Here is a 27,757-nt window from a genome sequence, read left to right on the forward strand (position 1 = left end):
AGAAGCACCTGCCAACCGAGCGCTTTCTGTCCGCCCTCTATCAAAGTCTATCAGATGAGGGAAATTACAGAATTCATCTCAGGTGTGGTATTTGCACGATGTCTGGGTCGAACCATTTACACAAAAGTGTGTATAATGCAGATGATTTGTTTTACTCCAAGCCCTGTAGCTGTCTGCACTGAGGAAAGATACCCACACACACACTGAAGTTATTTCATCTTTTATTACAGAAGAGTTTTGATTCGAAGCATGTTTTTTACATCATCTCTAAATCTTTTTTCTTGAAGATTCTCCGTCAACCAGACGTGCCTGAAAAAGAAGATATTAAAAATCTATAGGCATCTGCAGAAACTCTACCACTTAGTTTGCAACAACAATTCACAGAAATCTATACAGACAGGAGCAAAGTTATAGTAATGAGGTCATTATTCCAACAGTGCAATGCAAGGGTGATTTGGTAGTGCTGATGCAGGGCAATACAAGCCATTGAAAGCCTTGCAAAGGGGACCAGTGCTAACGTTGTTAGTGCTAATGCATTAGGAGGTAAGGGAACTCATTTTAAAGCCGTGGTGTCTGTCCTTTGAAAGAGAAGCAGTGATAATGTTGCTAGTGCTAACAAGATAAACAAAAAACAGATTTGAAACCCTTTTTTTTTATTGGCACTCCTTGGAGAAGAGACTCAGTGAATGCGCACAGTTATCCTCTAAATATCAGCGCACAGCTATGGCCAAAAACCTTGGCATCACTCTTTAGAATGAACTCATTTTGCTTCATAAAGTCGAATGAAACCTGCTGAATAATGTTACGTTAACATATTGAATTACATACCGCAGTTTTCCATATATTTCCAACTGATAAAAATTGAAAAATGTGACATTTCAAAATCTAACATGAAATACTGTACTGATATTATGGCTTCCGGTAGACTTTTGCAATATCATTTTGTAGTTTCTTTGATTACATGATGTTAAATAAAATATCTAAATTATGTTCATATAGTTTTTTTTAGTTTTTTAAATATATATATATTAATTATGTCTCAATCCTAAAATTCTAGGTGATGCAAAACTTTTGGTCAGTGGATAGACAGGCAGCCTTACTCACCAGCACCCCCTTTAGGCCGCTGAGTTGGCTGCGCTGGGAGCTCAGAGCGCACTCTGAGTGATCTCCAGTGTCCAGCTTCTCTATGTCAGCAATCTGCAGAACACAACACAGCAGTTCAAACAGCGCACCGACCATGAAAGCAAACAGCTCTCCGACATGCATACAAACTAAATAACATGCAGTAAAAACACAACTCCTTCTCAAATTCTGACAGAACCTGCTAAGGATGCTCTTTTCGTGCGAGCTGTGCACGTTTGTAAGTAATTTCGCAGTTAAACGCTGGGTCAGCGGGCGTACCTCTTGCAGGGTGTCCAGCAGGCTCTCCGCCTCTCTCTTTCCGCCTGGCCGCAGCCCGTATGACCAGTGCTGGCCGTAGCAGACCTCCGACACGGCCGTCAGAGAGAGCAGCAGCCACACGAAGGCACCCCTGTTCACTGCCATGCTGAAAGAACAACCATTTCTGGATCTCAAAACTGCGTCAAGTTGGGTCTTTAAGGATCCTGGTAATTCAGCATCCCCACACAGCATGGCTAGGTAACCCATTCCATCCCTTCACCCCTCTCCTGTCTCTGCGTCTCCTTTCCTCTGTCCTATAAGTCTTGATTTCCAACTCTCTAGTCTAGGTGTCTGTGCTGAGTTTAAAAGTCTAGATTATAGCAGGCAGCCACTTCCCCCATTGGCTGACATGCTCTCAGCCAGCAGCACCCTTTGATCCCTTACACAAAACCGAGATGAAATAAATGAGGAAGTGCAAGTGTAATAGATTTCATGAGAGCTGGGAAACAGAAGACTTTCTTTCTTGAACCTACAGCAGATATTAAAATAAAAATGCAAAATGGAGCATGCAAAACAAGGGGAGACGTATGGAACTATTTTGTTAGACGCAAATACAATATATAACCATTAGTAGAATGGATAAATGAATCGCTTACCTTTTCTCTTGGGCTGTGTGGAGTGCTGTGAAAAGTGTTGATCTGCTGTGTGCCTGCTGTTTATATTGTGTGCGGACCACCCTCCAGCCCCCAGCCTTGTGCCACAAGACCCCCTGGGCTGGGATTACCTGCACAACAGGCATTGACAAGAGTAGGGCGACACACACCCCAGCCAGCACTCACACAGCCCTCACAGAGATGCAAACCTACCCTGCTGCTCTCAGGTGTTGGTTGCAAGGATTACATTAAAAGCTAAAAGCTTAATCTTTTCTGTTTCATCTCTAAGTGCTTTGTTAGCTTAAAAAAAAATGTCTGAAATTCAACAACCATAGCTGTCCATTCAAAATGAGAGATGTCACATGATCACCATGACTGATATCCACTGCAGGAAACTATATTATATATATATACACACATATGTTTTCCTATAGCCCCAGGTTATTATTTGTTTATTTAGCAGACGCCTTTATCCAAGGCGACTTACAGAGACTAGGGTGTGTGAACCATGCATCAGCTGCAGAGCCACTTAAAATTACGTCTCACGTGAAAGACGGAGCACAAGGAGGTTAAGTGACTTGCTCAGGGTCACACAATGAGTCAGTGGCTGAGGTGGGATTTGAACCGGGGACCTCCTGGTTACAAGTCCTTTTCTTTAACCACTGGACCACAAAGACTCATATCTTGCACATCACAACATAAGGAAGGTTTAGGAATGCAGCCCACCCTACTCGACCCTGCTTCCCCTGGCAGGCGATTCCATGCATTTATAACACAGTGTGAAAAAGTGCTTCCTACCTTCTGTTCTAAACTTACTTTTACTCAGCTTCCATTTGTGTTCTTCTCTCGGTGCTCAATTTGAAGTTGTTGTCTTGGGTTAACATTATCTAGAGCATTTAGGATTTGAAGGACTTCAGTCATCCCCTCTTTTTCTTTTTTCCAGGCTGCAGAGATTTCATGATTTCATCCTGTCCTCTTAGCTCATGGCATTCAGTCCTGGGATCTGCCTAGTTGCCCTTCTCTGTACCTTCTTAAGGGCAATAATGTATTTTTTTGTAGTGAGGTGGTCAAAACTGGACAGTGTTCTCAATGGGGTCGACTAGAGTCTTGTATAATCTTAGCATGGCCTCCCTAGACTCATATCCAGTCCCTGTGAGATATACAGACCAATGCAAAGTGTGCCATACGTACTGAGGGACTGGAATGTGGCAAAGTGGCTTAGTAGTTAGAGTTGAAGGACTGGGAGGAAGTGAGTTTTTAAACAGGTGTTCAACACAAGAGCAAAAGAAAAAGGGTCTTAACTTTTGGATTCGTAAACATGAATAAACCACTCTGGTCTTTCCCTAACACAGTGCGTGAGACAGATTAACAGACAAGCCCTTTTTGTCGTCCAGTCTCTAACGAATGAATCACCTGCTGTGATTTATCTTTTGTAAATCTGTTTAAAAGGCGTCTAAGAAGATTAGCCGTCTGACAAGGGGAGGGTTCGCTGCTTTAATTACAAATCTGTTTCCGAGAGCCAGCTGAGACCTTCGGGAGGTATGACTCAAAATAAAAAAATAAAATAATAATAATAATAATAATAAAAATTGTAGGTTTTAATCCGAACTCAATGCCCTAATCAAACAAGGTGTGGTAAAGTATATTACAGCTTGTGGATTAACTGCTTGTCCTTCCAAGATACAAATTAAAATGCGTTACATACAGGTGCAACTAGAGAGAAACCTCATTCACCCCTGCAATCCGAAACTCTCAAGAACGTACTGCAAAAATGTATTCTCATTTTTCAAAGACCTGTTTAACCCTTTATGGTCCACAAGGAACGGAGCGCTTGTGGCAGGAACGTTTTCTTCTTCTTAAAAACACATTTGAGAGCGACTCGAGGGAAACCCCCCACTTGGATGACCAGCTCCAACCTGTCAGTAAATGTTAAACCCCGTTTCGCGGTGAAACCTCATTGCGAAAATAACATTTTTATTTATGGGATACGTGTGTCTGTTGTACCCTGAAGGGTTAAGCTAAGAGCATGCAGTTTTTGTTTTAAAATGTCTTTGAGTTATCCTGTCCTGGAAGTAGACACAAAACTGAAACCCTGTTACAAGCATTTAAGGTAGGAGTAGACATCAATGATTATCGCTCTCTGTATGAATGCATGGGTAGCCCTGGCTTCACTATAGTGGAGGTGGACTGGGTGAGCTGAGACTGGGTGCAAGGCTCAGATATACTTTATTATTATTATTTATTTCTTAGCAGACGCCCTTATCCAGGGTGACTTACAATTGTTACAAGATATCACATTATTTTTACATACAATTACCCATTTATACAGTTGGGTTTTTACTGGAGCAACCTAAGTACCTTGCTCAAGGGTACAGCAGCAGTGTCCCCCCACCTGGGATTGAACCCACGACCCTCCGGTCAAGAGTCCAGAGCCCTAACCACTACTCCACACTGCTGCCCCCACTGTATAAACATGGGCTTTCTCTATTACTAGTGGCTCTGCAGCAGCTCTGTGTGCATTGTGTGTGTGTGTGATTATTATTCTTACCATTCTCTTATCAAAGCCACCACCCACATGGCACTCTATTCACAGAAATAAAGAGACGCACAAACTTGGGTGATTGGTAAACTTTGTTTATAACAGTCTGTTGGAGAGAATACAATTCTAGGTCTTGAAGTGCAATTCCACAGCTGATTATTATTATTATTATTATTTAAGTGCAACAGTTTCAAGGCTGGGTAAAAGACAACCGCGTTCAGGCAGCAGAAACCCAGCTTCCACCGCAGAGTAGATCAATACAGTCTGACATCCTATCTGAATGAACAGCCTTCGCTCTTCAAATCGCGGGAGTCCGATTCCACACTGCCTTGCTTTGGAAGACAACGTTACTGCCCTTGCCTGCTAATCGAGGGAGAGGCCCTCGCTGCAGTTTGAAAAGCTGCTGTCCCAGCCTGCATTAGCTTCTCGTCATTTCTAATACTCTTCTGCAGTGGGGTGTGTCACTTTCCTGTTAGAACTCCACTGAATTCCACTTCCATACTTGCTTCACACTTATTTATTCATCTCTAAATCCACCCTCGGTCTATCTAATCTCATAAGCGGAGGGGAACATAAAGCCACTTTTTCAGCAACAGCGGCTTGAAACCTGGTTCCAGGAGACCACCGGCAGACCCAGTTTGAGGTTGCTGTATCAAACCCCCAAGTCTCCCCTGGTGTGCCGTGCAGTGGCCTGAAATCTAGTCTCCTGAAACCTAGTTCCAAGCCACAAAGTGGCTGCGTGTCCCCTCAGCTTTAAGAAGGTGTCTACAGCCTGGGCCAATTTGCCAGGAGATGGGCCCTCTAACCAAGCAGCCTGGAGGCAATATACGTCATGTCACAGAATTAATAATGACACACATTCTCTGTGATGTGTCTGTGTTGTGGAGGGGGTGAGAGACTACTGGAACACTAACTGTATCTTCCTGCTGGTTCACTGAAGCTGGTGCAGGCAGGGGAGCACAGGAGCTGCACAGCAACACAGAGAAGAGGCCGGCTCTTTACTCTCGTCTTTACAAAGAGTATCAGAAATGAAAACTCGGCTAAACAATCACAAGGGTGTGAAGGGTTTTTAAAACCTGCAACATCTTTAAAACCGACTAAATTCTACTACGATTGCCTTTGTTATATATGGTGCGCTCAGCACTCTCTCTCTCTGTATATTGCGTTGGCACATCGGATCGCACATATCCTGCCACATACCCTGTAGGTTTTTAAGCTGCACGAGTCACAGGATGCAAGCTTCTTCATTAAGGAAAAGCCCAACCGCCCCTACTTTGGAGGGAGTGAGGGTAATGTGCTCACTCCCACTGAGGTGTGCTATGGGGGATTGGCTCCTCTATATTGGGAGGACTGGGTCGGAAGGGTGCGATGCTCAAAAGCGGGAGCAAACATCCCGCCTCCCAGAAAACACAAAGAATGGATTAAATCGGGATCGCGTTTGCAACTCACCCGACAGAACAAACCTGCAATGCTGTAGCGGTCTTCAATACCCTCAATAAGATATTGCAACGTGTATAATAATGCTTGCATGATCCTCATCATCGTTGGCGTTAAGCAATGAGCCAAAACCTCTGTCTACATGACTTGGTTTCTCACGGCTGTACCAAAGATTAATCTTGAAGACGCTGGGGAAGCAGCCCTGAGAGAAGCTGGCGATCAGAGCCTGGTGTTTGGGAGACTGATCCCAGTGTCAGGGAGAGAAGCAGCTGGGGTGGGCGGGGAGGAAGTGGAGGCAGTGGCTCTCTCTGCTTGTGGTTATCTGACGCTCTGAGACATGTGCAGTGGTGTCAGCATCTCCTCAAAGATGGCCCCCTTCACGTTGGAGCCTCTCAGGTTTGCCTCCTGCAGGTCACAGCCAGACAGGTCGCAGTTCTGGGGCAGAGGGAAGGCAAAAACGTATGAGGGTGCAAGACACACACACACACACACACACACACACACACACACACACACACACACAAGGACATTCACGCATCTTTATAATAAATTAACAGAGTTAGTGCTGAGCACGTTTCCCCACCCACGTTCGAATATTCTTTCAAAATGCCTTTTCTGACAGGTAAAAATTTGGACGACACACTGAACAGCTTGTGCTGAAGAATGTCTTTACCAGACCGCAGTTAGGAGATATGACGGCTGTATCTCAAAACGGTTTCACAGATATGAGAGCGTGTCCCCCCCCCCCCCCTCGCACCCAGGTCCCGTCCCACCTTCCTCCCGGTCCCTCTCACCTCCAGGTCGGTCCCTGCCAGCGTGGCACCCCGCAGGTTGCAGTTCTTTAGCTTGGCGTTCTTCAGAGTGGCCACTCGCAGGTTAATGCCAGTCATCTGGCTGCCCTCCATGTCCACATTCTTCAGATTGGCGCCTGGGGAGAGACACAGACTCGGCTCAGTCCCTGCCCAGCACCTTCAACAGGGCAACCCGAGAGAAAAGCTACAGCTGCAGCTGCGGCCACACGATTCTGCATCACCCTACGGAATGAACTCCTTTTGCTTCGTGCAAACTTCTGGCCACAGCTGTATGTTGGTCCACTAATACGCATGAACTAAATATTTATTCTTTTTTTGAAAGTCAAAAAGACCAGTGCTGAAGAGACCTTGCTTGCCAAAACAATCAAGCTCTTGCTACTCATACCTCCAGCAGTAGGAGGTTATACATCACATTCGCCAGCCTATAGAATTAACTCATTTTGCTTCATAAAGTCGATTGAAACCTGCTGAATAATATTATGCTAACATATTGAATTAAAATTCTGCTTTGTATTTTTCACATATACTTTTAATGAAAAACTGGCAAAAATTTTTAAAAAATTGACACTTCGAAATGTAACATGAAATACTGTACTGCTATTATGGCTTGCCGGTAGACTTTTGCAATATGGTTTGGTAGTTTCTTTGATTACATGATGTTAAATGAAAGATCTAAATTATGTTCATATAGCTTTTTTTTTTTAACATTACGTCTCAATCCTTAAACTCTAGGTGATGCAAAGCGTTTGGCCTCAGCTGCGCTGCATGCAATGAAGCAACGGCTCTCCCTCCCACTGCATCTCGGAGTGCTCCCTCACACTGCATCTCAGAGCGCCCCCTCACACTGCATCTCAGAGCGCCCCCTCACACTGCATCTCAGAGCGTCCCCTCACACTGCATCTCAGAGCGCCCCCTCACACTGCATCTCCGAGCACCCCCTCACACTGCATCTCAGAGCACCCCCTCACACTGCATCTGAGTGCTCCCTCACACTGCATCTCAGAGTGCCCCCTCACACTGCATCTCAGAGTGCTCCCTCGCACTGCATCTCAGAGTGCCCCCTCGCACTGCATCTCAGAGTGCTCCCTCACACTGCATCTCAGACTGCCCCCTCGCACTGCATCTCGGAGTGCCCCCTCACACTGCATCTCCTCACACTGCATCTCAGAGTGCCCCCTCACACTGCATCTCAGAGTGCTCCCTCACACTGCATCTCAGAGTGCCCCCTCACACTGCATCTCAGAGTGCTCCCTCACACTGCATCTCAGAGTGCCCCCTCACACTGCATCTCAGAGTGCTCCCTCGCACTGCATCTCAGAGTGCCCCCTCGCACTGCATCTCAGAGTGCTCCCTCACACTGCATCTCAGACTGCCCCCTCGCACTGCATCTCGGAGTGCCCCCTCACACTGCATCTCCTCACACTGCATCTCAGAGTGCCCCCTCACACTGCATCTCAGAGTGCTCCCTCGCACTGCATCTCAGAGTGCCCCCTCGCACTGCATCTCAGAGTGCCCCCTCACACTGCATCTCAGACTGCCCCCTCGCACTGCATCTCGGAGTGCCCCCTCACACTGCATCTCCTCACACTGCATCTCGGCGTGCCCTCTCCCACTGCATCTCCTCACACTGCACCTCGGAGTGCCCCCTCACACTGGCTCACCTTCCAGGTTGGCCTTGAGCCCTGAGGGGTCCTCGAAGTTGCAGCCCCGGAGAGAAGCGCCCTCTGCATTGGAGCACAGCATCTTCACCCCCTGCAGGTTAGCACCCTGGACAGAGACAGAGAGAGAGTGTGAGTGTGAGTGTGAGAGAGGGAAAGAGAGGAGAGAGGCGCCCTCTGCATTGGAGTACAGCATCTGACAGACAGACAGACAGACAGACAGACTCGCCTCCAGGTTTGCTCCAGACAGGTCCACTCTCTCCAGGCTGCAATGACAGACAGACAGACAGACTCACCTCCAGGTTTGCTCCGGACAGGTCCGCTCTCTCCAGGTTGGCGCAGCACAGGTTGGCGTGGGTCAGGTTGCAGCGGCTCAGGTTGGCCATCTTGAAATTGATGTAGCGCAGGTCAAGTCGGGACAGGTCTGCACCGCTGAAATTCAAACCCTGAGAGAGAGAGAGAGAGACAGAGACAGAGAGATGTTCATGTGTGTACAAATAAGTTTCCATTTAAATATTTGTGTATCTTTTTCTATAGATTTATTTTCTGTAATCATTTGGTATGATGTTTTATTTATTTTTTTTAATTTATTTTGCCATTGCTTTGGCAATGCTTCTGCTATAGTCATGCTGCATCTTTGAATTTGAATTTGAGCCAGAGAGACACACAGAGAGCGGTTAGCAGTGAGGGTAACACAGAGCACTCAGATGAACGCATGCCTCTGCAGCGGGTTTCCTCCTCCCCTACCTGGCAGCGCAGCTCAGACTTGGTGGGCGTGGCCAGCAGGAAGCGCACAAACTCCTTCCGCGAGATGGGGGAGTGGTCTTCCGGAGGCTGGGAATTCTGGGAAGTAACAACGGGAAGAAATCAGAATCCGTGGAAACCAAGAGGGCGAGCTCGCTATATTCACCGGCCTTTCACCTCGGGAGCACTCGGCTTCTCAGGTCTCAACTCAACCCACATTGGACAGAAGACTAATTCACATAAATCAATATCTCTCTCTCTCTCTCTCTCTCTCCGTCAGGCTGCCTTACCTTGATCGCAACCTCCAACTGTTCTGCCAGCTGTTCGATCCCAAAGAACCGCGCCTCTTCCAACACTCCTGGAGAGACACACAGTCAGCGCATTTCAATACCACACCAAAGAGCCGTACCGAAGACCAGAGAGAACTCAAAACAGTCAGAATTTTAAAAAAAATTAAAAGGAAAGAAACAGCACTTCAGTATTTCTGCACTTCAGCATTTCTCAAACGGGATACAGTTACGCAACACTGGCCTCTTTGTCTCTTTGACTTGCTTCCACGTTTTACTGTGCCGACAAAAGACAAAAGCACACACCAGATATATACACTTTCCCAGTTCTAACTGACTTGAGTTAAGGAACGCTCCCTGCTTACTTTCAGGTATTGCGTTACTGTTTCACTTTCAAGATCATTTCACCTCTCTCTCAAAGCAAGGCAGTCATGAGGGGAAGCAAGTGACTGAGGAACTTAGTCAACATAAACCCTGATAAAGTCAACACTTAACCCTTTGCGGTCCTATGTCGGACCTGGTCCGACATTATTATTTTCCCTTTCTGGTCCAAAGTCGGACCCTGTCCGACATCATCAAAAAGACGTAAAAAACAGGTCTCTAGTCTTCAATTTCTCCAGAAAAAGCCAAGAAAACCATTCAAGGGCAGAGTGAGACCGACAGGAGCAGAGAGAAGCCGAAAAAAAAGGGGTGGATCTGAGAAATACACACTAGCCTCGGCACCACATAGATAATACGGACATAAACAAACAAGATAGCTGTTTCTGCATCCAGCGCTCAAAGAATATCACAGACATTTGCAGAACTTTTTTTTTAGATGTTATAGTAATAAAATAATGACTTGGATCGCATTATTGAGGAGTTTGGTGATAAAACGAGTGATCTGTATGCACGACTATGAAGAGGTATGTGAAAAATACACCGAACAAGGAGCGGGGCTGGAGATGCAGTACTGAGAGTCCTGTTGATATGCAGTGCCTCTTAAACCTGTTTTACTGTGAACAAAATTACTTTTAAACAGTGCGTCTGAAATAAACTGCGCATGTGAAAATAAATTGCACCCGACGTGCCTGAGATGCACTGAATAAATGGACCGCTAAAGGGTTAAGGGTTTGACCGTAGCAGCGTAAATAAAAGCACATGAATCAGGGTAAAGCGCGGGCACGCTGCCACGCACCCAGCAGGTTGATGCCCTCGTTGACGATCAGCTGCCCGTGCCGCAGGTAGTTGAGGATGGGCTCAAAGTATTCAGGGCTGCGGTCAATCAGGTAAGCTCCCCGGGGGTCTTGCTTGTTCCCCCACAGTTCTGAGGGAGAGAGGAAGCAGGGGAGAGCAGGGGGTGAGAACAGGGGGGGTATCCCTTTGAAGGCTCTGGTCTTTGACAGTGAAGAGGCGACGAGAGACCCACCTCTGTCTTGGAACATGTGGGCCAGCATGCTGTCCGGCTCCTTGTTCACCAAGGTGGTCCTGAGGAAGAGGAAGGAGGGACAGAGTTAGGGGACGGTACTGAACCGACAAGCCACCGCAAGAGCACACAATACGTGAAACTGTGTGTAAAGCTGTAAAGTCCAAGCGGAGACTGACAATCTTGTGTTGCTGTCTTTGTTGGCTTTGTGGCTTGTTTAACACAACAGGGCTGGGTGTGACCTGATTAGCGGGAATTCAAAGCCACGCTTCACAGGAGGAGATGCAAGAGAATGACCTGCACTCCTTAATTATCATTACCTTAAGATGACAGCATTAACATCTGCTGCCGTTATATAATTAATTGAATTAACCCTAATGTTGCCGAATAGGGGGTGTTAATAGTCTGGAGTTCAAACATGTAATTGTTAGCTCTTTGTGTTAAATGTTTAAGCCGACTTATAAGGAGGCTGTGTGGTCCAGTGGTTAAAGAAAAGGGCTTGTAACCAGGAGGTCCCCGGTTCAAATCCCACCTCAGCCACTGACTCATCGTGTGACCCTGAGCAAGTCACTGAACCTCCTTGTGCTCCGTCTTTCGGGTGAGATGTAATTGTAAGTGACTCTGCAGCTGATGCATAGTTCACACACCTTAGTCTCTGTAAGTCGCCTTGGATAAAGGCGTCTGCTAAATAAACAAATAATAATAATTTCATGTTCAATATTTCTCCACTGTCTTTCTCATCCCAATCAAATGTTGCACACATACAGTCTTATATAACCGATGTTGCAGTAACAGTGGGCTTCTGACGCCTGCTTCTCTATGCTGAATGCAATTACACTCAGGTGAGACGGTCTGCATCACATTGTTAATGAAGGGTGATCTGTATTACCGCGTGGTTGTGAAGCACCGGCCCCCGATGTTTAGAGTCAGCCAGTCTGTGTTTGCACCCGACGGCTCTTCCGCAGTCTTCACATCCTCCTGGGGGTCTGTGGAACACAGTGCAAACATCAGCAATACAGGACTCAGCAAGGGCAGAGAGGAGAGGAGACGCTGTGCTTGTATCTAGGGTTCGACGGCTAGGATAAACTGCGGCAGCCTGTTTCAGGGGTGTCCTGCAGACATCGTACTATACACTCAAGCTACAACAGCAGATGGATTAACAGCTTCTCTTATTCCAGCCTGACAATGAGTGTGGTGCCCTTCTGATGTGCTGAAGCTACTTCACTCACCTATGAAAGAGTCTCCTTCAGAAACATACAGCACGTCATCATCTCTGAGGGAAGGAAAAGAGGCATTAGAATGATGAACAGCTCCACAGCTCCAAAAACAGCAGGACTGTCCCTTCCTCGGGCCACGGCTACAAATACAATTTAAGAGCTTCCGGAATCACGGAACAGCGGAATCCCCGTGACCTAAACCCACAGTATAAACCGACGACCCGAGACTGTGACTATAATGCGCCAAGGAACGTGTAGCGAGTTTCATTATCACCAAATACGCACAAACATCAGTGCGCTGTGCTGTAGAAAAAGGTTTCTGATTTTACGTTTTTTAACCGCCAAACAAGGAAACCCACCAAAACAAAAACAAAACCTGACGGTTGACCCCATCAACACTGAGAGTGCCCCTTGTTTTGTGATCATCTCCCCCTGTGGATCGTGGTGCAGTGTACTGAGTGTCGTTTCAACAGCGGTACAGGGTGCACTGGGATTCCCAGCGGTGCTCGGATTGTATTTCAGCACTTCTCAGATTGCTGCACACAGATCACTGCAAGAGTGCTTTCGGGGAAAGACCTGATCCTTGACTGCATGTCTGTCTCTGGGGATGGGATATGATTGGAGCAACAGGTAACAAAAACGTCATTCTTCAACAGTTCAGCCTTCTAGGGGGCAGGCTGCCCAGTTTGTTTTCCGCTCTCCCTCTCACCTGATGAGGGTGATGTCATCGATGAGCCCCCCTTTCCCGTTGTACAGGGCGGAGGCACGTATTCCCAGTTTGCTGCTGGCAACGGACAGCAAGTCTGCCAGGGTCCCATAGACTGCAACTACCTGGGCAAGAGTGAAGACAGGCAACTTAAAAAAAGAACTCTCATTTTCAAGCTGGAGGGTGTCCAGCAATCATTTCAATGACACCTTTGCAAAGGGCAATTTTTCTGCGAGTGATGAAACCGATTGTAATGGTATGAAACTAGCAGTTCCTTGTCAGGGTTAAATTCTGATCTTTCATTAGCTTTGTAAGTTCTATTTTGAAGGCAAAGGCAAAACATTTCCTATGTACAGGTGCAGTCCACTTATAACAGATCCTGAGGCAGGTCCCTGCCAAACAAGAAGTACAAACATTTCTATAACATCTATCAGTTTACGAAAAATTGTAAAAAGTTTTTAGGGTGGAGAAGTGGTTAGGGCTCTGGACTCTTGACCGGAGGGTCGTGGGTTCAATCCCAGGTGAGGGACACTGCTGCTGTACCCTTAAGCAAGGTACTTTACCTAGATTGCTCTAGTAAAAACCCAACTGTATAAATGGGTAACTGTATGTAAAAATAATGTGATATCTTGTAACAATTGCCCTGGATAAGGGTGACTGCTAAGAAATAAATAATAATAATAAATTTAATTTCTTTGCTGTTTACTTTTATTCTTCTGTGGTTTTGTCGGCACAGCCATTGTGCAGTTTTAAAAGGATAACGTATACAATTTGTATTACGATTTTGCAAAAATATAAATTAGTAAAACGGTGCTACTTATTACACTGTACGGCCCGCAGGGGCGGGTTTTGTACAAGATAATTAACTCCCGTTAAGCTTTCTTTTATTGTTTGTATGCAAGGTACTTCTGTTCGCTGTTACAGACAGCATTTCAAATTGTGTTTACTACATACTTCGTTTAGAAAGCACTGCTTTCCACTGTCCCTTGGAGTCCGTTATATGGAGTGCACCTGTATATAAATCATTTTAAAAAGGTATAAAATCATAAATCTAAACAGATGTATTAAGATAAAAAACAGTGTGAAGAGATCTGCGAAAAGAGCTGGGTTAGACATTTTTCTATACTACGAAAAAAAAGTCCCCAGAGGTTGAGTTGTGTGGGAATCAGATAGCTGAGTCTGTGGAGCTTCCCAGTCCAGGGGGAGGGGGGGGGGGGCACCATGAGACAGCATGTGCCCCAGGAGGACTGCTGTCTGGGGAGGAGGCTGTCTGCCTGCCTCAGTATGCAGGTCATCTGAAGCATGGGGTTCCCAAACAGGTGGACCACCCTGCCAGCAATCACCACCACTCACTGGGGACCTCAAATACCAAGCACAGCACGCAACACCACAGCAGGCCCTGTACTGCGGGAACGTCCAGCCAGACCAGCTGATATGCAAGGCATTGAGAGAATGTAGATGCTGACCAAGCGATATGCAATGCATGCCACTGAATGCTGCTTCACAGCGACTGCTGTATGTAATGTCATGTAAACACATATTGCTTGCTATACACAGTGTATTGTAGAAATGCAGTTACCAATCAATTGCTTTATGCAATGTATTGCTGGAATGTTTCTTCAAATAGATTATGTCTTTATATCTTATTTATATATATATATATTTTGGTCGTATTTCTATTCTGCAAGTATGTTTACCTCTTTCTTTTTGTAAATATGTGAAGGTCACATTTTTTTACTATATTAAAAATATATATTTTGGGATAATCAATAAACACTAAGGAAGGAAATAGCAAAGAAATATCAATACATGACAGTGCATTTTCAGTACAGGAAATACAGTACAGTGAACCCTTTTTAATATCACCTCAAAAGGGCTGAGCAACAAAAATGGTGACAGTAAGCAACACAGGAGATATATATCTGTTTTTGGTGTGGGATTATTAATAATAGAAGCCATTCCATTCCCCTGCCTCCAGAGCCCGCTCCTTCTCCACCCTTGCTCCACAGTGGTGGAATGACCTTCCTACAGATGTCAGGACTGCCCAGTCCCTGACCACATTCCGGCGCCTCCTTAAGACTCACCTCTTCAAAGAGCACCTGTAGAACTCCTCTGTTTGTATCCTGGGACACTATCACCCTTCATGTAAATGTGCTTTATTTTGCTCTTATCTGCCCCCTATTTTACTGCATTTAATCCTGTACTTCAGAATACTGTAATCTGCCAAGTGTTTAACCTGTAGTACTTTGTATTTAATCACATCCTGATGTAACTATCACTATTTAATCACATCCTGATGTAACTATCACTATTATCTGCTGTATTATTGAATTGTGGTTTGTCACACTTGTACCTTGCTTGAACAAAAGTTATTGTATTCTTGCTCTTATTGTATTACTTGTATTGTAACACTTGAAATGTATTTGCTTACGATTGTAAGTCGCCCTGGATAAGGGCGTCTGCTAAGAAATAAATAATAATAATAATAATAATAATAATAATAATAATAATAATAATAATAATATTAGGCACTCCATTTCTATCAAACGTGATAGGAATGTATTTTCAATATACAGTCTATATTACACTGTACTCGTTCCAATGTTTAACATATGAAAGCTGCAAACACACACACAGAGAGAAATGTTCTGTATTATACATGCTGCTAGGACCAGGCTAGCGTATACTCTGGAAATAGTCAAGAACATAAAACCATAAGAAAGTTTACAAACGAGAGGAGGCCATTCAGCCCATCTTACTGACTTAAAACCTTCTAACCCGCTTCGGGTGATTTCATTTCATGTCATGCATAAGCGAGGTGAGAAATCACTTACAAACATTTTAATAAATATCTATCAAAATTCAAACAACCTTTAATTTCTTTCTTTTTTTCCCGAGTGGGGGGTATTTTACAAAGTGATTGCAGCCCTGTGCTTTAATTAAAAGCAACATCATTAGAAAGTTAGCGTATAACTTCTCATATTAAATTACACACCCACTTTTAGTTAAATTGGTTTCTATTTGAATACTGAAGGCCTGTATTGCTGCTTTCACAAACAGAAATATTTATTTTTCGACTGTAAGACGCTGCGTGCCGGATGTAGCATTCTCCGAGCTCATTAATTAGTAGTGGCATTAATTAATTTACTATTTTCCTGGTTATATATATTTAATTCAATTACCACATCACACCCCAAACTAATTCTTACCTTGCCACTTTTGGAAGTTCCGTTCACGAAAAGCGTTACCCTCCTCATTTTTGTATATGTAGCTTATAAATAAAAAATAGATTATTTATAAAAAAATATAATAAATATCACAACAACGACCAAAAAAAAATAAAACTTAACAGAACGACTGAACACAACTAACCTAAGGACAGCCTAGCTTACGAGTGCGGTCTGACAGCGGCGCGGAGCCTATCAGATAGCGGCTCAAGAACATCTGGGCTCAGCTCGTCCAATCGGCGGACGAGTTCCCGGGCCAGAAAAGACACAGAGGCAGCAGGTTTGGTTGGCTGGAATGCAAGCACTCAGTCTCTGATTTCCTCAACGTCATAAGAATGTATTTATTTATTTTGAAGTAGTATATTTTTAGTGAAGCCACGTCTTATTTTAGACAGTAGCAATTCAGACATGAATCAAACTCAAAGTTGCATTCAGGAGGACATATCGTACTGTCTACATAAGGTCAAAAATAGCACTTTATTCAAAAATTCCTTTGCAAATGACACGCATGCAATGTTCCTATTTAAAGATGCATTATCTCCCAGTGAATTCCAGCAATGACCTGGTCAAAGCTGGTAGCATCACTAAATATGGTCAGCCTTAATTTCAAGTTAGCTATAACATTTTATAAGTAACTTTATTATTAGTTTATTTAGCAGGACTTACAGAGACTAGGGTGTGTGAACTATGCATCAGCTGCAGAGTCACTTACAACTACGTCTCACCCGAAAGACGGAGCACAAGGAGATTAAGTGACTTGCTCAGGGTCACACAATGAGTCAGTGGCTGAGGTGGGATTTGAACCGGGGACCTCCTGGTTACAAGGCCCTTTTCTTTAACCACTGGACCAGACAGCCTTCCTATAACTTTAGCTCAGTTGGGATGAAAACCAGCAGACACAGGGGGTCCCCAGGACCTGGGTTGGGAACCACTGGTATAGACCAGCTAGGTAATCAAATCTTTAAAAACATGCGTGTAGCAGTATCCCCCCCGCGCAGGTCACCAGTTACCAGCACGTTGCTGGAATTCCCTGCTGGGTAAAACTATTTGCAAACGTAGGGGAGCAGCGCTTTTTAAAGCCCTGTGAAAATGAATGCACGGGACAGAGGTCCCCGACCCCCCAGCAAAGGAATCTGGAAAGAAATCAAAGGCAGTCCCTGAAAATAAAAAAAATCCAAAATGATCCTGCGGTGGTTTCTGATTCCCACACACGCGAACGGCTGATCTGTGACGCTGCAGACACCCGTCCTCAGCACGCTCGGAGCCTCTTCACAGCGACCGCTGCAGTCAAGCAATCAAATGCAAGAGAATATCCTTTCAAAGGGACTGAAGCTGAACTAACAAGAATCGCTGGCTTTGGAGTGGGGGATTAGAGCCAAAGCATTATTATTATTATTTTCTTTACCAAGGCGACTTACAATTGTTACAAGATATCACATTATTTTTTACATATAATTACCCATTTACACAGTTGGGTTTTTATTGGAGCAATCTAGGTAAAGTACCTTGCTCAAGGGTACAGCAGCAGTGTCCCCCACCTGGGATTGAACCCACGACCCTCCGGTCAAGAGTCCAGAGCCCTAACCACTACTCCACAGAAGCATGTCCCAATTGATTCCCCATTATAACGATGCAATCCAGGGTACTTGTAATCGCTCCAAAGGAAATCTGCCTCATCCCATGGGAGGAGGGTTTGGTCAAATCAAATAAACCCTCTGGGCAAAAACACACAGCAGACCGTAGTCATTAATTAATTTATTGTTATAATGAATTTACAAATTTAAAAGTACAAGCAAACGCTTTGATTTATTGTACAATTCAGTCCACTTCTTTTTTTTTTCTTCAAACCACTGATTATACAGGTGATGCAGATCCCTAATGGAAGCAGATGGTATATTCCAATATACACAGGACACACACGCAGGCCATTGGGGCGAATCAATCCTTCAGGGGAGGGGAAGGGGGGGGGGGGGGGACTAGAAGGGATAGGCCGGCCATGTAACTTCACGACTGCTACCCCACCCTGCTCACCAACGCTACACCCATCAAAACACATGAGTATTACTTTATTTAAAGGGAGTTATATAACTCCAAGGTCTTATCAACACTGCTAACGTCATCACTGCCCTCCCCTTTCTTGTGCTGTTTTTCCCCCCTTGCAGATTTTTGTTTAAATACAAAACAATAGATTCTGGTTGCTTCCTGGTACCCAGTCACTTCCTGTGCTGTCGGTCAGATTCACTCCAATCTCACCACGTGACCTACAGCACAAGAAGTGACGAGATACAAGGAAGCAGCAGTTTAAAACAATGAGGTAAGAGGATTTTCGGCTAGCTAGCGCTCTTTTCAAACCTTCCTGCTGCAGTATTACACTCAGGCCCGGGGAGAAGCTGATTTCTAGAGGTTAGGAAGCTCTAGTATTCAGGATCAGACTACAGGCTCCATCAGACACCCTCAATGCTTGCCAACACAAGGAGAAAGGTGCAAAACACACACACATACACACACACAATACCCTCGCTTAAACTCAGGACTAAAGAAGGGATTGTTTAGGTTTTGGGGAAATCAATACAGTTCAACGTTTGTTGAAATGCTCAAGACTGTTAAAGAAGCAACCATCGCTAGACAGAGTTGTTAAGCCACTTTATTCATTTCATTTTTCTGCTTGCAGACAGCAACGCAAGAAGTACCCTCCAGACTCCTGTAGTTCTTACACCGATATGGGGATTTTTATAAAGCACTTTTGAAGTTAAATCTATGCAGTTCTGCAAACAAGCTTTAAATTGTTATCGTTCACTTTGTATAAATAGGTTACCCTTAACAGACCTGAATCGTTTGAATGTTTAAGTTACGAGTGAAAGGCTTTCCACGAGCTAGATCACACTCATACCACAAATCAAACATCGACAAATAACTATCGTGACGCTGTGTTCTTCCTGCGCTGGGAGGGGAAGGGAGTTTGGGACACGCCCCTTTTCCATTTCAGAACACCCTTTCCAAACATTCCGGACGTGATGTCATCGCTTCTGAAAGGGGAGCCCTTGCAAACGGTGCTATTTCCCTCACGCGAATCCTGACACTGCAAGTCCAGTTTATAAACGAGACAGAGTGGGGTCTACTGCACTGAAACAGAACTGAAGAGGGGCCTGTGATGTGCAGCCAGGTTATGACAATCAAACATCTATTTTTAATAAGAAAGGGACGGGGGGGGGGGGGGGGGGGGAGAAGGGAGTGGGTGAAAACAGGTACAGATTTTCTATTTGTTTTGCATTTGAGGAAGTCATTGAATGTTGACCACTTTATAATTACACTCCTGCGTGGAGGAGGGGGGGGGGGGGGGGAGAGGGGAGCCGGTGCTGCGATGGCACTGTGTCACTGGTAATCTGCTGTGGAAGGGGGGGGGGGGGGAGGACAGGGGGTGAAGAAGGCATGCCGATCTCAATCCCCTCATTTCTCTCTCTCTCGGGGTGCTGGAGCAATCCTAACCCACACTCGGAGGGTCCCGGGAAGCCCCGCTTCCTCCCTCTAAAAGGTCTTCCTGTGTATAGCCCGGGCTCCGTCCTCTTCGTATTCTTTCTTGGAGACCCACATCTTTTTGAAGGTGTCCAGAGAAGCCAGGATGGAGCCCCTGCACACACAGCACAGTCCAATGAGAAACACAGCCAGCACCTTCGAATACTTCCATGTCTATTTTACTTTCTCAAAACGCGGCAGGCTGTAGCTACCTGTAACCTCTGACCCCTACTAAGGGGGAGCACTGAACGGGACGACTAGTCGACCTATTAGACTATCAAATTACTAGATCTTCTATCCCTAATCCCCTAAATGTGTGCATATTTTTCTGCTATTTTTTAATATCAGATTCTAGTGTGGAGTAGTGGTTAGGGCTCTGGACTCTTGACCGGAGGGTCGTGGGTTCAATCCCAGGTGGGGGGACACTGCTGCTGTACCCTTGAGCAAGGTACTTTACCTAGATTGCTCCAGTAAAAACTGTATAAATAGGTAATTGTATGTAAAAATAATGTGTAAAAAATAATGTAATTGTATGTAAAAAAAATAATGTGATATCTTGTAACAATTGTAAGTCGCCCTGGAGATGGGCATCTGCTAAGAAATTAATAATTAACACAAACAGACTTGCTAGCAGCAAGACTAGGGGTGTGGGCTGCATAGCCCTCCCTCAAACCCTTATTAAATATAAGATTCCTCTTTAGAAACAGTCAAAGGACTTTAATGAGCAATCTGTCTCACAAGTTCAGTGGTTCCTTAAACATGATTCATTTACTAACAATGCTGAATGGCTGGGTGGAGTACTTGTTCTGTATTTTCCTGAGCGGCAACAGCCACGCCTGGTACAGTATTCAGTGTAGTGTCGTCCTGGGCAGTACTGAGCCAGAAACTTGTTTTTGAGGGTAAATTGTAGAGAAAATGCCATTGCGCGTTGGTACTAAGTGATTCCTATACACAGCACCTGTGGGACAGACTGCTCATTAAAATCCATTGTATATTTTTAGAGGCGATTATCCATTCAGAGGATACCTGGGTATTTAATAAGGAAGCTATTTTGTTGTATAAAAGAAGGAAAAAGGTTGAGAATGAATAAACGTCTGCGGCATACCCGATCCACGTGGAGTACAATCGCTCCTGAGGCGCGGAGATCTGGAGAAGAAGGGAAAACAAAAAGGAGACAGGAGGAGTGTGAGTGAGGGAACGAGAGGAGCCACTTCCTGTCCGGTCTAGTTAAACCACACGACTTCAGGGCTGCATGCACCACAGCGTTTGTTTACAATTATATATGCAGAAAACGTTAATACAAGTAAAAAAAAAAATTAAAAAAATTCTATAATATAATATATTATATAGAATAATAGATATTCTATAAAAATAATTCCATCCAGGGTTTCTGTGACATCATAAACTACGAGAGCGAAGGTGGTTTATAAACTGCCACAGAAACCAGAGATGAAATTGTTTTCCTGTAACTCACTGAAGAGGCCCGTCTGTTATTTTTTATAATCCTCGGATACCCCTGTGATGCTGATATTAAAGAAGACGAGGTTCAGCAGTTACAGTTGGGTTTTTTTCTAAACGTAGTGTTTATGTACAGACGTTCTGTGTGGTTATCCGTTTCTCTGAGATACGAATGTACCAGCTTTACATCTTTTGTTGATCATTAATGAACATTTCTGTACTGTGGGTGTTTGTCGAGTGATTGAAAACTAGACATTTTGGGTTTGAATTGAAAGTGATGGTCATGAGGAGTCGAAGGGGTCAAAGTTCAAGCATATTTTCCTCTAGAAGGAATTATCACTTTTTGACATCACTGCTGTGGTATTATGACTTTTTTTTTTAAGAATGGCTCAGGATGCAAATATAGCCTTCATCCATATTTTATATACATATATATATATATATACACATACACACTGTATATACACACACACGCACAGTATTTGAAAATAAAAATGTTTTATGGTTTGCTTGTCTTTATTTGTATTATCTCATTTTTCATGTAAGTACTATATTCATGTTTGTGATGTTAAACAGACGTGCACACATTGTTATTTGACAGATTTTAAAAGCATGAAAAAAAACAGCATGTTCCCCGTGTTAACGAGATGAGGGTTTAGCGTAGCGGGACCCACGAGTGCATCCTCACCTTTATTTTAACATCTTTGGGTGCCAGCTTCTTCACTTCGCTTAACAGCCGATCACCGAAGCCTGGAAGAGAGAGAAGCGGTGAGGAGTGAGAACCACAGAGTCCAGCGGACAGCCCCGGATTCTGAGACCTTTCAAAAACGAGAGCTACGCATCGCTGCCACCAAGCTCCATCACAATCTGATAAGTGCTTCACGAGGCACGAGATTCTGATGCTTACAGTAATGTTGGCTCCACATCAGCTCCTGTCCCGCTGCGCTCTGAAGCAACGTGATCTGATGTCAGACTCCTGTGTGGAGCGTGTTCTGCGACGCGTACCTTTGAAGAGCGTGGAGCCCCCGGAGAGCACGATGTTTGAGAAGAGGGTGCGCCGCAGGTCCAGGTCCGATTTCTGGATGGAGAAGGCCAGCACCTCGTGGATCCCCTCGCTCTCGTCTCCAATCAGGTCCGGACGGAACAACAGCTCCGGAGCCCGGAACCGAGACGGGCCGATCTGAGGGGAGCAGGGATCAGAACTGGAGAACAACACTCGCTCACAGACAGACACACAGACAGACAGACACACTGAAAGCTGGCCTCACACACACACACACACACACACACACACACACACAGACTCACATCGAGAGTGCTGCCGTCCGGTAGAGTATACTGAGCCTTTTCCGTATCCAGCGTCTCGTCCTTCTGGGGGTTGATCGACAAGTAGCACGCCCTCTGTAGGTGGGGGGGGGAGAAGAACAAACGACGCAATTACTCCACGTCCTTGTGAACACATCAACACTGGACGGACGAACAACTCTGGGCTGCTTTGTGGAATATTTTTCATGACGCCTGAGCAGCCACGCAGTCTGCTGGTACCTCTTTGATGGTTCGCACCACCTCGAACTCTGCCGAGGTGTGGAAGTCGTAGCCCTCCTTGCGCAGGAGCAGGCGCAGGTAGCGGGACACGTCCCTCCCGGCGATGTCCACGCGCATGATGGAGTGTGGCATGGCGAAGCCCTCGTAGATGGGCACCGCGTGGGTCACGCCGTCGCCCGCGTCCAGCACCACGCCCGTGGTCCGGCCCGTGGCGTACCTGCGCACACAGAAACACTAGTTTGGGTACCGCGAACACATTCGACTACGGAGAGAACTGGGTAAAGCAGGAGGCAATTAAACACTTCAGCCCAATGAGAAGCCTCATGTGATGTTTTTTGTTGGACAGTTGCTAAAGATTTTACTGGCAAACATGCTTGATATATTACAATTAGAAGTAGATTGTTGGATACGATAACGTTTACTTGATTTATATTTTTAGAAGCCATTATTAATACAAATACAAAACACATAAGATGCAGTGTGAGCAGTGCAGTGGTGTGGGGCGCAGTGCAGTGGTGTGGGGTGCAGTGCAGTGGTGTGGGGTGCAGTGTGAGCAGTGCAGTGCAGTGGTGTGGGGCGCAGTGCAGTGGTGTGGGGCGCAGTGCAGTGGTGTGGGGTGCAATGCAGTGGTGTGGGGTGCAGTGTGAGCAGTGCAGTGCAGTGGTGTGGGGCGCAGTGCAGTGGTGTGGGGCGCAGTGCAGTGGTGTGGGGCGCAGTGCAGTGGTGTGGGGTGCAGTGTGAGCAGTGCAGTGCAGTGGTGTGGGGTGCAGTGCAGTGGTGTGGGGTGCAGTGCAGTGGTGTGGGGTGCAGTGTGAGCAGTGCAGTGCAGTGGTGTGGGGTGCAGTGCAGTGGTGTGGTGTGGGGTGCAGTGCAGTGGTGTGGTGTGGTGTGCAATGCAGTGCAGTGGGGTGATGTGGGGTGCAGTGCAGTGGTGTGGGGTGCAGTGCAGTGGGGTGCAGCGCAGTGCGAGCAGTGCAGTGGTGTGGGGTGCAGTACAGTGGTGTGGGGTGCAGTGTGAGCAGTGCAGTGGTGTGCAGTGGTGTGCAGTGCAGTGGGTGCAGTGCGGTGCAGTGCACTCACAGGCTCAGCACGGCTTGCATGGAGATGAAGAGCGCCGGCACGTTGAAGGTTTCGAAGAACACCTCGGCCGCGCGCTCGCGGTTCTTACTGGGGTTCAGCGGGGCTTCCGTCAGCAGCACAGGATGCTGGGAAAACAGACAGGGGACACACTCAGCCAATCACAGGGCCAGCCTTCACAAACTTACCAAAGATACAGTCAATACGCTTCAGAACAAACACTGACAACACAGCGCAGTGCTGAGAGGAACATGGGATTTTTACATTTGAATATTCTTTCAGAATTGCACAGTCTTTAATTTTGAATTAACAGGAAAACAAAAGTAGATTTCATAGCATTTTTACAGTGAAACTTTTTTTTTTTTTTATCCTGGCACTAGAATGAAACTCTAGTCTCTAGGGTAGAATGGGTGTGATTTTTTGAAAGGGTGTGATTTTTTGAATGGGTGTGATTTTTTGAATGGGTGTGATTTTTCCCAGCCTCCTCTCACCTCCTCAGAGAAGGTCTGCAGCTGGTCCTTGGAGTAGACGTACTGCCAGATTCGCTCCATGTCGTTCCAGTCCCTCACAATACCGTGCTCCATGGGATAGCGCACGGAGAGCAGCCCCCTGTGCTCCTGCAGCAACACACACACACACGGGTCAGCGTCACCGAGGCAACCACACACACACACACACACACACACACACACACACACACACACACACAGATATGAACGAGCGGGAAGAAGAGGGGGGGGGGGGGGGGGAGGCGGGGGGACAGAGTTACCTCAGCTTTGGGTCCGATGAAGAGGTCCCCCTCCAGAGCTCCCGCCATCACCCGCACATGTTTGGGACGTCCCACACTGGAATGAAAACAGCAGCGAGCTTAGGAGCAGTTTACTTCAAACAGAGACTGTGCAAGAACATTACAGAGTCTGGCTTCCTGCCAGCGTTCCACTTCCTGCGCTGTAGGTCACGCGATCTCATTGCAGCGCGACCGTTGCAGAAACGAACAGAGAGCACAGCTATCCTGAAACAACAGCCCTTTTTCTATTCTGCACTTGTATTTGAAATATCATTCTATCTAAAAAGCAAAGAACCAAAAGCAACAAGCGCTGCACTAGGCAGTAATGAAAAGAGGTAAGAAACTGATTTGGAGGGTTTGGTTAGCACTCCATTAACAAAGGCGTTTCCGAAGGGGAAACCAGCTGTATCCGCAGCAGAGAGGTCCTTCATACTTACTAGTTTGGGAAGCAGTATTTGGGGATCTGATCTCCTGCAAACCCGGCTTTGACAACCCCAGATCCCTGGAAAAGGGGAGCAAAAGAGGGAAACAAACTGTCAAAAAAAACAAAGGACTGGAAAACAGGAAATTTAGGAGCAAGAAACTGGTATTTCGTGTTTATTAAAGATTTGCAAAATATCCATGCTGTACAGCTGGCACCGTTTTATGTGCATGTTTACTTTTCAAATATTATTTTACAATTTAAACAAATATTCGAGCATTTGTAATAAGCTGGAAGAACAACGTATTCCACTTTACAGTAAAAACAATCTCTCAGGGCATCAAATACCCCGTCCTCCTATAAAAGAAAGGAGAGGACTGCTCTTCAGCAGGGGGACGTGTGTGATGCTCCCACCATCGCTCGCTTCAAATCAACTCTCAAGCTCAATGCTCTAAGCCTGATATCTGTTATCAGCTGCTGTCTAAATTGCTATTTCAGTATTCGTATGATCCTGTATGACACACGCATCCACAGTGTTTAGAATTCACATCCTAGCCTTGTATTTAATGAGCTGTGCCTGTATTTAATGGATTTGCATTGTTTTGTACTGTTTGTATTGAATGTACTAGCCCTCTATCTCACTGTATTTAATGTATTATGCATAGTTTAATGTATTATGCATTATGCGTAGTTTTCAAACCCAAGCGCGTCGCTGACCCAGAACGCAGGCATTACAGGGTTAAGGACGAGATACACAGAGCCCTGCTCTGTCTGTCTGCGTGGTTTGCATTGCATTTCAACACAGTATCTGACTGTGTGCAGTACTCCTGTTGGGCACAGTCATGGGACACAACCCCAGGCTGAAGAAGGGATGAGTGTTCAAATCCACTGCAGGGGTGGGAGCAAGGCTCCCAGTGTGCAGCCCTTTGAACCACCGCAGGGCTGCAACACAGACACACTCCTTCCCTTCAATCCCAAGCCAGATAGATGGATAATCAGGGGTTCAAACAGAAACAATCGGGCAGGTCTCATATGCAGAACGGCCCCTTTTCTCTAAATATTCAAATGCTTACCGGAATAGTATATTTTTCTTTATGGACGCCTTTTAAAAACTAGTCTATTTTCACCAGACAGGCAGAAATGCAGCCTGCTTCTAAGTGGGTGTTGTGTGAGTATTTACCAAAGCATTTTAACAAGACCTGGTCTAACTTCATAACGAAAGAAAATCGTGTTCAACTCCGACACAATTAAAATATGACTCCGCGGTCACGTGTGCGTGAGGCTTCAGCAGACTTTGTTGACAGTCCCGTTGGTTTGCACACAAACTGTCTTTAAATTCTAGCGGTGTTTTAATATCTTAGACCCCGTTATATTATTGTGATACAGACAGGGAACAGAAAGACTGTTAAACACATCATCAATCTGAGGGCTTGAGCAGAGCTATACATTAAAAACCTATTTTAAAAAATCTGTTAATGTTTGTAAAAACGAACATCCCAAAACGGTACACGTCGAATTGGCCCGCAGAATATTTTTTATAAGGCTGGGTGGAGTCTTTTTAAAGACAGTACAGTCTTCCGCAAATTAATTACACCTTAAAAAAAAAAAACAAGTAAAGTAAATGTTTGATATCACTCATGTATATAACGTCTAATGTAAACAGCAGACGCAGAGGGGAAGTTGAGAGAGCGCACGAATTACCGTGCAGGTACCCAATTAAAAAAACAAAATACTGCGTTTCCCAATTTAGAAAGACCTGACGTTGCATTTAAATTATGAAATGCGTTAATTTATCTGATTAATAAGATGATAAACCCGACACTACAGCAACTGGAATAATAATATTCAGATTGTTTTGTATAAATACCCGACAATGCCTCGGCATTAAATATTACACACAGTAACCAAATCAGACCTCCTAGTATTGTCAGCACGACTGCTAGAAATAGTATAAATAATATTTTTTCGACACTGTGCTCGAAACTTGTGAATGTAACGAAGACAAAAGACATTATTAGGTGTAGCAAAATAAAATCCATCCCTCCCAGTCTAAGGGCTGCGGGAGATTTTATTTTTTATCAATAAATCACATACTTACATTATCAATCACAACGGGCTGGTTGGCTATGATGTCATACGACTCCATGGCTACCTGTGTTTTCAGTGCAAACCGCAATCTGTTGTTTTATTTTTGCAATAATCTCCCTTTTTCTAGAGATATATATTAAAAAAGCTCTGTCACTTTAAGGCTCGCCGCCAGTTTGCAGTTTGCTCTACCTCAACCTAACCCGCCACCAGAGCGGCGACACGCCAGGACGGGCAGCAGCGCCGACCAATAAAAGCGGCTAGTTGGTGTTGGTTCGTTGAAGGGGAGGGATTTCAGGGAGCAGGCGGTCTCCGAACCAATGAAAGAAGTGAGTAGGCGGGGGGTGTTGAGCAGCGAGGTGGGTTGCAGGGTAGTGTTATGATGTCATCGGGTGATGACCGGACTTCAAGTCCAGCGCTAGCAGGCTTGGTCCTCTAGAGGCGCTCAAGAGGTTGGGGTCGCACCTGGGCTGCTTTTGAACCGAGATGTGCATTTCTTTTGATTGCTTTTTAAGCCACCAAATATGTGCACATTTTTTTTTTCATTTGTGAACAATTAATACAATTCCAGACCTCTTATGCAGAATTGCAGCACACCTGTTGTTATTGTATTTCTTGCTCTTATTGTATTACTTGTATTGTAACACTTGAAATGTATTTGCTTACGATTGTAAGTCGCCCTGGATAAGGGCGTCTGCTAAGAAATAAATAATAATAATAATATTGCTAATCTCCTTGTTTATTCAATCAGACTGTATTTAAATTTGACCACAAATATTTTTTTGACCTCTGTGACACTTAGGGAT

General features: G+C 45.2%; 3 protein-coding genes across 4 annotated transcripts; all 3 read right to left on the reverse strand.

The window, feature by feature from the left end:
* Window positions 1-207: 207 nt before the first annotated feature.
* LOC117397831 (progonadoliberin-1-like) lies at window positions 208-4,503 on the reverse strand. The gene is made up of 4 exons (XM_033996722.3): window positions 2,037-4,503; window positions 1,402-1,546; window positions 1,105-1,197; window positions 208-309 (listed from the first exon to the last, which is right to left on the reverse strand). The coding sequence occupies exons 1-4, from the start codon at window positions 2,177-2,179 to the stop codon at window positions 268-270; spliced, it is 423 nt and encodes a 140-aa protein (XP_033852613.3). The 5' UTR covers window positions 2,180-4,503; the 3' UTR covers window positions 208-267.
* Window positions 4,504-4,651: 148 nt separating this feature from the next.
* On the reverse strand, window positions 4,652-16,264 carry LOC131720983 (BTB/POZ domain-containing protein KCTD9-like). 2 transcript variants are annotated; one of them, XM_059013646.1, is made up of 12 exons: window positions 16,048-16,261; window positions 12,842-12,963; window positions 12,145-12,188; window positions 11,805-11,901; window positions 10,919-10,977; window positions 10,688-10,816; window positions 9,514-9,581; window positions 9,227-9,322; window positions 8,776-8,925; window positions 8,483-8,588; window positions 6,804-6,937; window positions 4,652-6,444 (listed from the first exon to the last, which is right to left on the reverse strand). In XM_059013646.1, the coding sequence occupies exons 1-12, from the start codon at window positions 16,093-16,095 to the stop codon at window positions 6,328-6,330; spliced, it is 1,170 nt and encodes a 389-aa protein (XP_058869629.1). In that variant the 5' UTR covers window positions 16,096-16,261; the 3' UTR covers window positions 4,652-6,327. The 2 variants fall into 2 exon arrangements, with proteins under 2 accessions (XP_058869629.1, XP_058869628.1); XM_059013645.1 differs by having other exon boundaries at window positions 10,688-10,977; window positions 16,048-16,264.
* Window positions 16,265-17,807: 1,543 nt separating this feature from the next.
* LOC117968929 (beta-centractin) lies at window positions 17,808-27,165 on the reverse strand. Its single transcript, XM_034916783.2, has 11 exons — window positions 26,965-27,165; window positions 24,883-24,947; window positions 24,428-24,503; window positions 24,150-24,275; window positions 23,662-23,786; window positions 22,582-22,798; window positions 22,345-22,437; window positions 22,042-22,216; window positions 21,725-21,786; window positions 20,684-20,724; window positions 17,808-19,693 (listed from the first exon to the last, which is right to left on the reverse strand). Exons 1-11 carry the CDS (start codon window positions 27,010-27,012, stop codon window positions 19,591-19,593), a joined length of 1,131 nt encoding a protein of 376 aa, XP_034772674.2. The 5' UTR covers window positions 27,013-27,165; the 3' UTR covers window positions 17,808-19,590.
* Between the last annotated feature and the right edge of the window lie 592 nt (window positions 27,166-27,757).

The sequence above is a fragment of the Acipenser ruthenus genome, chromosome 46 (genome assembly GCF_902713425.1).
Source record: "Acipenser ruthenus chromosome 46, fAciRut3.2 maternal haplotype, whole genome shotgun sequence".
Taxonomy (NCBI): Eukaryota; Metazoa; Chordata; class Actinopteri; order Acipenseriformes; family Acipenseridae; genus Acipenser; species Acipenser ruthenus.